The sequence below is a fragment of the Myiozetetes cayanensis genome, unplaced genomic scaffold (genome assembly GCF_022539395.1).
Source record: "Myiozetetes cayanensis isolate MyiCay16 unplaced genomic scaffold, myiCay2020 scf59, whole genome shotgun sequence".
Classification (NCBI taxonomy): Eukaryota; Metazoa; Chordata; class Aves; order Passeriformes; family Tyrannidae; genus Myiozetetes; species Myiozetetes cayanensis.
The window spans coordinates 119,592-131,430 of NW_026087842.1; the positions used below are offsets into that span (position 1 = coordinate 119,592).

Here is an 11,839-nt window from a genome sequence, read left to right on the forward strand (position 1 = left end):
AGGGGGTGCTGTGGGAGGTGGGGGTGTTCAGTTGTGCCCCCCCCAGCACTTTCACTTTCTCTTTCCTGGAGCAGAAGAAGAGTCGGTTTAGGCTGTGAGTCAGACGGGGTGGGGGGTGGGCAGGGTGGGTTTTGTCCTGGGCAACAGCAGTTCTGGGGGGGTCCCAGGACACGTGCTAGGGTGGGCTCCTGTCCCAGAAGTGACACATCCAGGAAACTCCTGCCCACCCCCCTGTCCACAGTGGGGCACTGTGACCTCTGGGATGCCCCAAGTTGGGGTCCCCCATCCCCTCTGGGAGCCCCCTCGGGTGCCCCCCATGCCCCCCAAGTCTGCAGCTCCCCAGGACCCTCCCTTGGGTGAGAAGCCCCCATAGGATGGGGTAAAAGTGAGGGGGTGACAGAGGGTGGTTGTCAGGTGGGGGGGCACAGATCCCCCCATAAGCTCCCCAACCCTCCATAACCCACTCCCACCACCCCCCGTGCTCCCCTCTGTCTGCAACACCCCCTGCCCCTCCACACACCTCTAATTGCCCCCAGACTGTGGAAAACTGCAGCTTTTTCCCTCTGGAAATGGCTGATTTGGCCCCAAATTGCTGCCATGGAGATCCCAAATTGCTGCCAGGGAGATGGGACCCCCCCCAAATCTGCGGGGGGTGAAACTCTTGGAGCGCTGGCCCCTCCCTCTTCCTGCCCCCCCGTCCTGTCTTCCCACTCCCCCCTCCCCCAGTGAAGCTTCTGGGCTGGGGGGTGAGAGCTGAACAAATAAACAAATAAACACCTTTTCTCCCAGTTGAATCAAAAAGCTGCATTTGTGGCCCAGAGGCAGGGAAAGGGGCCCTGTGCACCCCTGACCCAGGAAGGGGGAGGGGGGATACAGTGGGAGCACTGGGAAGGGGAATGTGAGGCCACTGGGAGCACTGGGGGTACTGGGCAGGGGGGACAGGAAGCCCCTGGGGGTACTGGGAGCGGTGAGTGGGGGTGTAGGAGGAGCAATGGAGAGGAACTGGGAAAGGGAATAAAGTGACCCTGGAGGTACTGGGAGCACTGGGAGGGAGAATGGGGAGCACTGGGAGGGAGAATGGGGAGCACTGGGAGGGAGAATGGGGAGCACTGGGTGCAACGTGCAGCCCCACAACACAACCCCCCCTACTCGAGACCACCCCCCACGGGCACGGGGTGACCCCCAGGATCCAGCAGGGGACACAGGGGACATGGGTGCCCATGGGCAGGGAACTCCAGTGCCGCCCCGTGCCCCCCAGTGCCCCCCAGTGCCCCCAGTGCCCCCCAGTGTCACGGCAGGTTCTCGTAGATGTTGTTTGGGACCCGCCGGGTCCTGTGGGGTCTTGGTCGCTTCGCGTAGATGACCCGGGGGTCCCGGGGGGAGGAGGTGCAGGAGGACCCTCGGGGACACCCTGTGAGAGACACCCAGTGGGGGGATCCAGGTGGGGGTGACACCCCTGGGTGGCCTGTCCGTGTCCCACCCCCGTACTCACCCCCAGCCCGCTCGGGGGCCGTGACGTGGGGGTGCAGCCCCTCCCCCTCCTCTGGGGCCCTGCGGGGACATGGAGGAGTCTGGGGGTGTTTCTGAGGGGGGTGGAAATGGGGGCCATGGCTGGAGCCCCCCACTCACCTGTCCTGGGACTTCCTGGTGGCTGCAAGGGAAAGGAAGGGGGGATGACTGTGGATCCACGGGACCCCTGAGCCCCCCCAGGACGATCGACCCTCCCACAGGACCCCTGATCCACAGCAGACCCCCGAGTACCCCAGGGCCCCCTGGCCCCCCTGAACCACCCCAGAACGCCAAACCACCCTGGGAACAATGAGCCACCTGAGCCCAGAACCCCAAGCCTGGCAGGCAAGGAGACCTCCAACCTCCCCCAGGATCCCTGAAGACCCTCCAACACCCCTCCCAGACCTCCCCAAACCCCCCAGAAGCTCCCAGTAGCCCCCCAGTATTCCTAAAGACACACCCTAGGACACCCCAGGAGCCCCCCACAAGACCATCCAAAATCCCCCCAAGCCTCCAGGACCCCAAGTGAAGGTCCCCAGGGGCTCAACCCCACCCCAAGTCAGGCTCTGTGGGTGCTGCACCATCACCCTCCCAAACTGGGGGCCCTCCCAGCTCTCCCCTTGATCCCCATCCCCCGCATTGTCACCGACCCGTGCGGTGCCACCAGCGCCAGCCCCCGATGGCACCCAGGAGCAGGAGCAGGAACAGGAGCGACCCTCCAACCCCTGCAGCCACTGCTGGGGACAGAGGGGGACACGCTGGGGTCACCTGCCGTGCCAGGGGTCCCACAGCCCCAGGTGACCCAGGATGACCCAACCTGTGCCCCATCCCCGTGGTGTCACTACCAGGGACCGTCCCGCAGCCCGGGAAGGTCCCGGGGGCTGAGCCCACCTGCCCCGAGCAGCGCAGGGTCACGGGGTCTCACCTGTGCCCACCTGCAGGGACGGGGGTCCGGGGGTGATGGTGGCATCGGCCACGGGCACTGCGGGGGGACAGACGGGCCTGAGGCCGGGGGAGGGGCTGGCACCCGGTGTGGGGACAGGGGGGATGGGGGGCTTGGGAAGTTTCTGGGTGGGACGGGGGATGCTCTGGTGGGGTCACCCCCAGCCCGAGGGTCCCGCTCACCCAGCACGGTGACGTGCAGCGGGGGGCTCTCGGCCGCGCTGTCCCCGTCGGTGACCCGGCACTGGTAGTGGTCGCTGTCCTCGTCCCCAGCGTGCAGCTCGAGGCGGGGGCCGGTGCCCAGCGGCACGGCCGAGCCCCCCCGGTGCCAGGAGAAGGACAGGGGACCTGTCCCCGCGGCCACCGCGCAGCTCAGCACCAGGAGGTCACCCAGTGCCACCCGCCCCCCGGGGGGCTGCGCCGACAGGGACACCTCCGAGATTGGGATCCCTGTGGGGGGACAGCAGGGTCATGGGGGACACGGGAGGGCTGGGGGAATCGGGGGGTGATCCCAGTGAGGGAGAGAAGGTCCCAGAAAGGGATGGAATGTTCAGAGATGGGTATAAAGGACCCCAGGCAGGGATGAGGGCACCTGTGGAGGAGGGACACACACCAGGGAGGGATGGGGGACACGGGCAGGGGGCTGGACTTGGAGAGCGGGGTAGGAAATCCCAGGGAGTGATAGGGGATCCAAGAGGAAGACCTCGAAAGGGTTGCGGGGGCCCCAGGGAGGGTTGTGTGGATCACAAACAGGCATGAGGGGGCCGGGGCACCATGAAGGGACCTCAGGCAGGGATGGGGGAATCCGGGAATGTCGCTGTTCCGCCCCCGCCCCCATCCCCGCACTCACTGCGCACCGTGACGCGGAGCCGGGCGCTGCTCTTCCGCACCGCCCCCCCCTCGGAGCGCACCTCGCAGGTGTAATTCCCCGAGTGGGAGACCCCCACGGCGGGCAGGTGGAGCTGGGGGGACCCCTGCGGGCCCCCCACCAGCACCCCGTCCCGGTAGAAGAGGTGCAGGAGGGGGGCTCGGGGCCGCAGGGGGCTGGGGGGGCTGAGGCAGTTGAGATTCAGGGGGGACCCCTCGGTGGGCTCAGGGGGACCCTCCAGCACCGGCACCGGGAAGAGCTCTGAGAAGGAGAGGGGAGGGGGCAGGACGGTGACCCCGAGTCCGCTGGGGAGGGGCTGTGGGGTGTCGGGTTGTGGGACTGTGGGGGTGCACACTCTGCACTGTCACTGGGGAGACAGCGTGACCCCCAGCCCTCTGGGGACGGAGTGTACGGGTGCCGAGGGGTCAGGCTGTGAGGTTATCAGGGTTATCAGGGTGTGGGGGTGCTCACCGTGCACTGTCACTGTCACCGGCGCCGACTCCTTCCACGGTGAAAACCCGGAGCCCACCCAGCCCCCGCAGCGGTAGCGGCCGCCGTGGTGCAGCTGCAGGGGGACAGGGACAGCTCGGACCCCCGCAGGGGCCCTCCCAGCTCCTTCCCCTCGTGGTAAAACCGCACCCCGGTGAGCCGCAAGTCCCACCAGCGCCGGCAACGCAGTGTCACACTGTCCCCTTCCAGCAGCTCCCTCGCCGGGACCTGCAGCACCAGCCAGTCTGGGGGACAGGGGGGTCCTGCTGCACCAGGGGACTCCGGGGCACAGCAGAGTGGACCCCCCTGGCAGCATTGCACCAGGGGAGTCCCATCGAACTGGGATGCACTGGTGTGAACTGGAGTGCACAAGGATACCCCAGCATGCACTGGGATGCACTGGGATGCACTGGGATGCAATGCTGTGTACAGGGGATGCACTGGGATACACTGGGATGTTCCCGTGTCACACGAGGGGTGTGAGGCCACTGACAGAGCTGAGTCCACCCAGAGTCCCCGTGGGGAGGCAGCCATCCCAATCCCCCTCACCATTTAGAAAGACGAGGGAGATGGAGGGGCTGAATCCAGTGCCGGGTCTGTGACACTTGTAGATGCCGCTATCGGTGACAAGGAACCGGTCCTGTTTCTTCTCCCTCAAGAGCAGCCCATTCTTGTACCAGGAGGTGGCCCCGGGGGTCCCCGAGCCCTGGCAGGTCAGGGTCACCCGGTCCCACTGCACTGCCGGGGTCCAGGGGGGCTCCAGCAGGACCTGGGTGGTCTGGGTGCCTGGGGGGGACAGGGGACACCAGCCTGCCAGGGCCACCACGGGGCTGGGGACAGCGGGGCAGGGGACATGCCATCCCCCCGAGGACTCACCAGCGAGGAGCAGGGTCTGGGCTGGAAGGGAGAAGGGAGAGGGGCTGGGTGGGGGTGGCACCCTGGGGGCAGTGGCACTGGGGATGGGCTGTGGGGACTCTCCCTGTGGGGACACCAGTTCTCACGGGAAAATGCATGGGGATGGTCCCCAAGAGGTCAGGACAGGCCGAGGGCCATGTCTGTGTCACAGCCACCCACAAACCACATCCCCGGGGGTTGGGGACATGGCAGTCACCTTGGGCTGAGGCAGGACAGGGGTCACTGTGGACACCCTGGGGACATGGACAGCACGACCACCACAGGCACAGGCACACCATGGCCACCCCATTCCAGCACAGGTCACCTCCACCAGCCCCACAGCACCTGTCCCCATGGCCACATCCCCATGGCCCCGTGCCCATGATCCCATTCCCTTGGCACCTGTCCCCGTGGCCCATCCACATGGTGCTTGTCCCCTTGTTCCTGTCCCTGCATCCCTGTCCCCACAGGTGCCCCAGCCCCGTGGTGCCAGTCACCACATCCCTGTCCCCACATTCTTGTCCCTGTATCCCTGTATCCCACTCCTGCCCCCACATCCCTGTCCCTCCGGTCCTGTCTTCACGGCCACCCCACCACCCCAGTCACACCGGGGGGCCACACCCAGGGACTGACTCTGCTATGCCCCCTCCCCGGGCAGCCCCTGCCCCTGCTCTCTGCCTCTCTGGGTGCCATCCCCGTGGGGCCAGGCCCGTGCCCGGGGCACTCACCCCACAGCAGCAGCGCCACGTTCCCGGCCATCCCGCTGTCCCCAGCCATCCTGGGGGCTGTCACACGCTGCTGGGGACACCTGTGCCCTGCATGGGGCTGTTTGGACAAAGCAGAAGGAAGCGAGGTCACGTCCTTCCCCCACGAGGAGGTGGAACCTGGTGGGGACAGGGCGGGGACACGGTGGGACGTGATGGGGACATGGTAGGAACATGGTGGGGACACAGTGGGGAGACAGTGGGGACATGGGGATCTGAGGAGTGGGCAGCACAGGGGCTATGGGGAGTCAAGGCTGGGTGTCCCCGAGAATGGTGGGGTGCAGGGAATGGGGTCTGAGGGGGGTTCTGAGGGGAATGGGGGTCCCAGGGATGGGGAGCGCCTGGGTGGGCATGGGGGTGGCAGCTCCTTCACGGGTGGCCTTGGATTTTGAGGTGACCCAGGGTCTGGCACAGCCCCTCCCCAGGTGGCCTTGGCCTGGGGGGCACTCCAGGGGTGTCCCAGCAGCTCTGTGGGCTCCAGGGTCTGTGACAGCCCCGGGGGGCTCTGGGGGGCTCCAGTGCCATCCAAGGGGACATCGGTGCCACCTGCGACCCCCCAGACTCTCCACTGTCACTGCCAGGTGTCACACAGAGACTGTGGGTGCCCAGGGTGAGGGGCTGATCTCTCCTGACCCAGGGACCTCCTGCTGCCCCCAAATTCCCCCCAGGGGCCCCGGTGGAGCCCGAGCTCTGCTCCTCTCCAGCCTCATCCTCACGGGCCTCTGCTGCCACCTCAAAGGGACCTGGGGGACCCTGCTGATCCCCTATTTAGGGATCCCCAGGCTCCCACTCCCCACCCTGGGGCTTTTTCCTCTCTTTCTTTCCACTTTTTTCCTTATTTTCCTCATTTTCTCCCCCCTCCCCTGCCCTCAGTTCCTGGCTCAGTGAACATGGGAAGCACCTGAGCAGGGAACGGGTTGGGGGCACTCTGGGAGGGAAAAGGGGGTACAGGGGGAGCAGGAAGGGCTGGGGAGAACTGGGGGGATGGAGGTGTTCAGTTGTGCCCCCCCCCAGCCTGGAGCAGGAGGAGGAGCCTGTTTACACTGTGAGAGGGGCAGGTTCTGTCCAGGGGGGGCACATCCAGGGGGTCCTGTCCCAGGGAGAAGGGGATGCTCTGGAGTTTGGCAAATACTGAGGAGTCCTGTTCCAGGGGGGTCCCCGTTGTGGGGCTGACATGTCCTGGGGGGATCCTGGAGGATGGAGATTGGGGGATTATCCCTGGACACATCCCGGGGGGGTTCCCAGTCCTAGAGGTGGCCCATCATGGGGTCTCCTATGCTGGGGGTCCCTGCCCACCCCTATTTGGCCCAAAATTGCTGCAGTGGGGCCAGGACTACCCAAATCTGGAGGATGTGAAGCTGTTGGGGGGCTACCCTCTCTGTGCTGTTCCCTCCCCCACATCCCCTGCCAGGGGGTTTCTGTACTGGGGGTGTTGAGACCCTCTGGGTTTATGGTTTTTTTGGAGAAAACATGTCCCAGACTTTGTTGTTGCTCCCCCTGGATGATCCAACGTGGAAAGGGCAGTTTGGGAATGGACCTCCCAGCAGGAAGAAGCTCCAAAACCACTAATCCTGGAAGGCAGTGCCATCAACCTTTGGGGCCAATCCATCCCCCAGCCCCACCCCCAGCGCCGTGGGGATCTGCAGTCCCTGCTCTGTCCACCCAGATGAGGCAGCACCTGAGGGTCCCACCCACCCCTTGGGCTTTGATTCTCACAGCTTTGAAGCTGCTGCAAAGCCATTTCCTGCCTGGGTGGGGGGGGGAAAAAGGCCTGTTTGTGGTCAGCTGAGCCCTGCAAGGAGCAGAAAAACAATTGGGACCCCAAGCAGGGGTTCTGCAAAGGCCTTGGAAGGTTTTCCCAGCAGTGGGGTCAGGAACCCCTCCCTGTGCAGGGGCAGCTCAGAGGGAGCCAGTCCGGAAAGGCACCAATGGATCGTTCCTGTCACTGTCCCCAAGGGCCTCAGGGAGCCCCAAAACACTCCAAAGACAACAACAATCTGCTCAATAACCTGGCCTGGGCCCTCCTCCTGCCTGGATCAAACCTGCCCTCGCTTTGGAACCTCCCTCAGGGAATGTTTGGTTCCAGATGAGAGGGAAAAGTGTGGAAATCTGGAGCAGTGGCTCCAACTGTTGATTGGAGGAACAGGGTGGGGACAGAAGGAGAAGGGAGGGCCTGGTGTGGGGGGAATTACCAGCAGCAGGGAGTGTATTTTCCAGGGAATCAGGCAGTGATTCCTGGATTGATCCAGACTGCACTGGAAACTGGGGGAGATCCGGAACACCTGCAATGTATTGATGGGATCACTGGGTGGGGCAACACTGGCACAGATTCCTCTGCAATATCCCAAGGATGGGCAGAGTGGCTCCTCTTTTGGCACTGGGGAGGGTTGCCCTTGGCTGGCTGCCAGGTGCCCACCAAGCCTCTCTATCGCTGCCCTTCCCAGCTGGAAAAGGGAAGGAAGAACAAGGTGGGAAATCACTCCAGGGCTGAGACAAGACCCGTTACAAAAGCAAAAGCAAAAGTTTGGGCAGGCACAAGCAAAGTGAAAATTGCTTTGGTTTCTTCTCTATTGCCACAGGCAGTCACATCTGGGGACTTGCCAGGAAGCACCAGACAGGCAAATACTGTAAATAGTAAAATAAATACTGTAAATAAATACTGCAAACAGCAACTGCTCTGCCTCCTCAGCATTACTGTCTGAGCTGGTGTCACATGGGCTGGAACAGCCCTTTAGTCATCTGGGGCTGGACTGGCTGTGACCCTCTCAGGATCTTGCCCTGGACTGGGGGAGGAGAGTTGAGAGACAGTGCTGATGCTGTGCCAGCCCTGTCAGCAGCGGCCAAAACACTGGTGTGTCACCAACACCCTTCCAGCAGCCAGTGCCGAGAGCAGCACAGCCAGGGCTGCCATGGGGAAATGAGCTCCAGCTCAGCCAGACCCAAGACAGGCTCCATGAGGTCCCCCAGTGTCACAGGGTTGTCCTGGGGTAAGAGAACACAAACTTGAGGTGAGGATAGGTTGAAATGTGCCCTGAGGGGTCCAGTTCCTGGGCACCTCTGCATCCCCACGGGCCAGCACCTCAGCTCTCAGGGGCAGCCCCAGAGATCAGTCCCCTCCTGATCAGACAGAAAGGAAGCCCCAAGCACAGGCCATGGGGGGAACTCTGGTTCTTTCTGCACCATCAGGGGCAGTCTGGAGGAATGGGATGGTGAACCCACCTTTGAGCTGGGGGTGCAGGTACGTGAGTTGAGAGGGAAGAGGTTTGTTAAGGAGGAGTCACTCAAGAGAGCTGTCAGGGTAGGAGGCACAGAGACACAGGAAAGCCATCAGGGATCTCCCAGACATGAACTGGCTGGAATCACCTCCTTTGATCGTGATGAGGGGACTCCTGGTCTGGCATCACAAAGGTCAGGGAGTGAATACTCTGACCAGGAACAGGAATAGAGGGTCCCTGACCTGTCCCTGGGGTGGGAACATCTGCACTATATTGATGGGATCACTGGGTGTGGCAACAAAGCAGGAGAAGGTTTTGAGTAAGGAAACCAAATCATCCGAATCCTGCCTAAAGCTGGTTTTGCCATAAACCAAAAAAGGTAAAGGCACCTGCTGGGAGATCCACTTTTTAGGAGAAAGTGGCAAGATGGACTTTGTCATGTGCACTCTGAAGGGGCCTCCTGGAGATGCTCCCATGGCCAAAAGTCATCCCACTGAAGAACATCAGAACAACGAGCAGGTGGATAAGGCTGCCAAGATTGGAACAGCTCAGGGAGGCTGAGACTGGGAGCAGAAGGGTGAGCTATTTATGGCCTGATGGGCCCATGGAACATCAGGACATGTGGGAAGAGAGGCCACATCCAGATGGGCTCGTGACTGAGGGGTGGACCTGACCATGGAGGCCATCACACAGGTCACTCACAGGTGGGAAACCTGTGCTGCAAGCAAGCAGGGCTGTGAGAGCAAAATCTCCCTGGACACAGGGCAGGGGTTGGGTTTCCACATGGTGAGGCCTGGCCAAGTGACTCCACTGGAGCACAGCCACCAACAAGAGCTGCAGACTCACCATGGTGGAGCCAAGGACTGCTGGGCTGGAAACATCCCCTATAAACCAGACCACTGCTCCAAACTCCAGCTCAGGCCTCGAGAGACACCTTTTGTGGTGCCCCAGAGAGGACTGAATCAGACCATGGGACTCCTTTCCAAAATAACCTTCTAAACTCTTGGGCAAAGAAACCTTGAGGAACACTTTCAAAGTGTCCTTGTTCCACTCCCTGCAGACACAACCAACAAAAGACAGCAGCAGCACAGGAGGAGGCAGGAACTGCTGACCAGAATTCCATCTGCTAGGGGTGAATGAGACGACCCAAGGCCCCAAAGCCTCTGACCCACTGCCAGGGAGGTCTGAAATAACAGGTACCAAGGCCAGGTAGCGCCTCCAGGCCCCTCAATTTGCCTTGCCTTGCCCACCATTTACCAGCCTTGCCTGCTGCCTTTCCCTCAGGGGGATTTGGGATGCCCTCCCCTCACCACGTGCCCAGCAATGACAACCCCATCCTGCCTCGCACCAGCAGCCCCCTCACTCCCCCTGCACTCCACCCTCACACCCCCAGGGCTGGGTTCACTTCTGGGCAAAGAACCAGCACCCCACACCCCACAGTGCAGCCCCAGCCCTGAGCCAGGGGCCTCCAGGGCTCCCCAGGACAACACACTCCCTCCAAACCCTTGGCAGACACAAAACTGGCTGACAGGACTCAGGGGTGCTCGTAGGAAAGAGGTACAAGCTTTTCTTGAATCTTGGGGCTGGTCAGTTTTTCAGTTCTTAGTGTTCAGAGTTATCCATTCAGGGGCAGGATGTCCTCTAGGCCCCTGTTGGGTTCCATCTGGAGTGAGAAATAGTTGTCCTGTGTCAGCAAGAAGGGATTTCAGTTCAGAGAGATCAACCCACTGGATTAGAGTCAGAAGATCTCTGAAGTCTGTGGGATGGGAGTGTGACACCAGTGGTGTGGGAGAAGAGGTGGAGATGGTGTTTGTTGGGTGGGGCTGAGCTGGAGTCCCTTTCCCCACAGCCCCTGGCAGTGCTGGGCTCTGCAGTGGGAGATCCAAGGGGTAGAGAAGGGGCCGTGTTTTGGCTCCTCCTGGGCAGGGCAGGCACAGCATCAGGGCTGTCTCCCAACATTCCCCCCATCCAGGGGCTGGGGGAGGGCAAGATCCTGGGAGAGGGCCCAGCAGGGCCAGCTGAGCCCAAGAATCCCAATGAGCCCCAGGGATATTCCAGCCCCTGTGCTCACACCAGCTCAGACTGCACAGCTGAGGGAAGGAGGAGGAAGGGGGGCAATGGTTATTCCCAGGGATTGCCTCGGGAGCAGCCTCTCCATGTGCTTAAGCCCTGCTTGCTGGGACATTCCACACCATGCTGAGGGGAAGGAGAGAATAAACCTTTGTTTTTTTGGGGGGAAGATGATTTTGGGGCTCCCTGAGCCCCTTGGGGACAGTGACAGGAACGATCCATTGGTGCCTTTCCGGACTGGCTCCCTCTGAGCTGCCCCTGCACAGGGAGGGGTTCCCAACCCCACTGCTGGGAAAACCTTCCAAGGCCTTTGCAGAACCCCTGCTTGGGGTCCAAGTGTTTTTTCTGCTCCTTGCAGGGCTCAGCTGACCACAAACAGGCCTTTTTCTCCCCCCCCAGGCAGGAAATGGCTTTGCAGCAGCTTCAAAGCTGTGAGAATCAAAGCCCAAGGGGCAGGTGGGACCCTCAGGTGCTGCCTCATCTGGGTGGACAGAGCAGGGACTGCAGATCCCCAATCAGCCATTCCAGGGAGGCAAAAGCTCTGTTTATCCATCACAGTCCTGGGGGGAAAAGGGGAGCCAGGGCAGTCACAAATGTTTCATCTGAAGGGTCTCACGGGTCTCTCAGTTCCAGCACTGAGACCCTGCCAGGAAAGAGGGTCCTGGTGGATTTATGGTGGGGTCTGTGCTCCCCTGAACAGACACCCACCCTCTGTCACCCACCCCCCAGCTGTCACCCCTCCCTGGGGGCTTCCCACCCAGGGAAAGGGTCTTGAGGGGGCTGCAGACTGGGTCCTGGGAGACCAACCTGGGGGAGCTCCCACGTGGGGTTGGAGCTCCTGTGCTGGAGAGGCCGTGGGGCAGAAGGGTAGAGGGGAAAGGGGGCACCCCAGGGGTCACAGTGCCCCAACAGGGACAGCACGGGCCCCCAGGGACAGAGGTCCCCAGGTGTGCCACCTCTGGGACAGGACCCTCCCCAAGGTGTCTCCAGTGACCCCCCCAAATCCTCCATTCCCCTGCACAGGATCCCCCTGGCCAGGTCGTGTCACTCCTGGGACAGGATCCCCCCCAGGACGTGTCCGCCCCCAA

The 11,839-nt window shown here is 62.3% G+C and overlaps 1 protein-coding gene across 1 annotated transcript; it reads right to left on the reverse strand.

Annotated features, from left to right (window-relative positions):
• Positions 1-1,289: 1,289 nt before the first annotated feature.
• Positions 1,290-5,479, reverse strand: LOC126650222 (Fc receptor-like protein 3). Its single transcript, XM_050334775.1, is given in 12 exon segments — positions 1,290-1,411; positions 1,493-1,551; positions 1,630-1,651; positions 2,355-2,430; positions 2,433-2,491; positions 2,635-2,901; positions 3,302-3,580; positions 3,791-3,895; positions 3,898-4,087; positions 4,371-4,594; positions 4,685-4,705; positions 5,431-5,479. Coding segments are annotated over 12 exon segments (1,473 nt in total).
• Between the last annotated feature and the right edge of the window lie 6,360 nt (positions 5,480-11,839).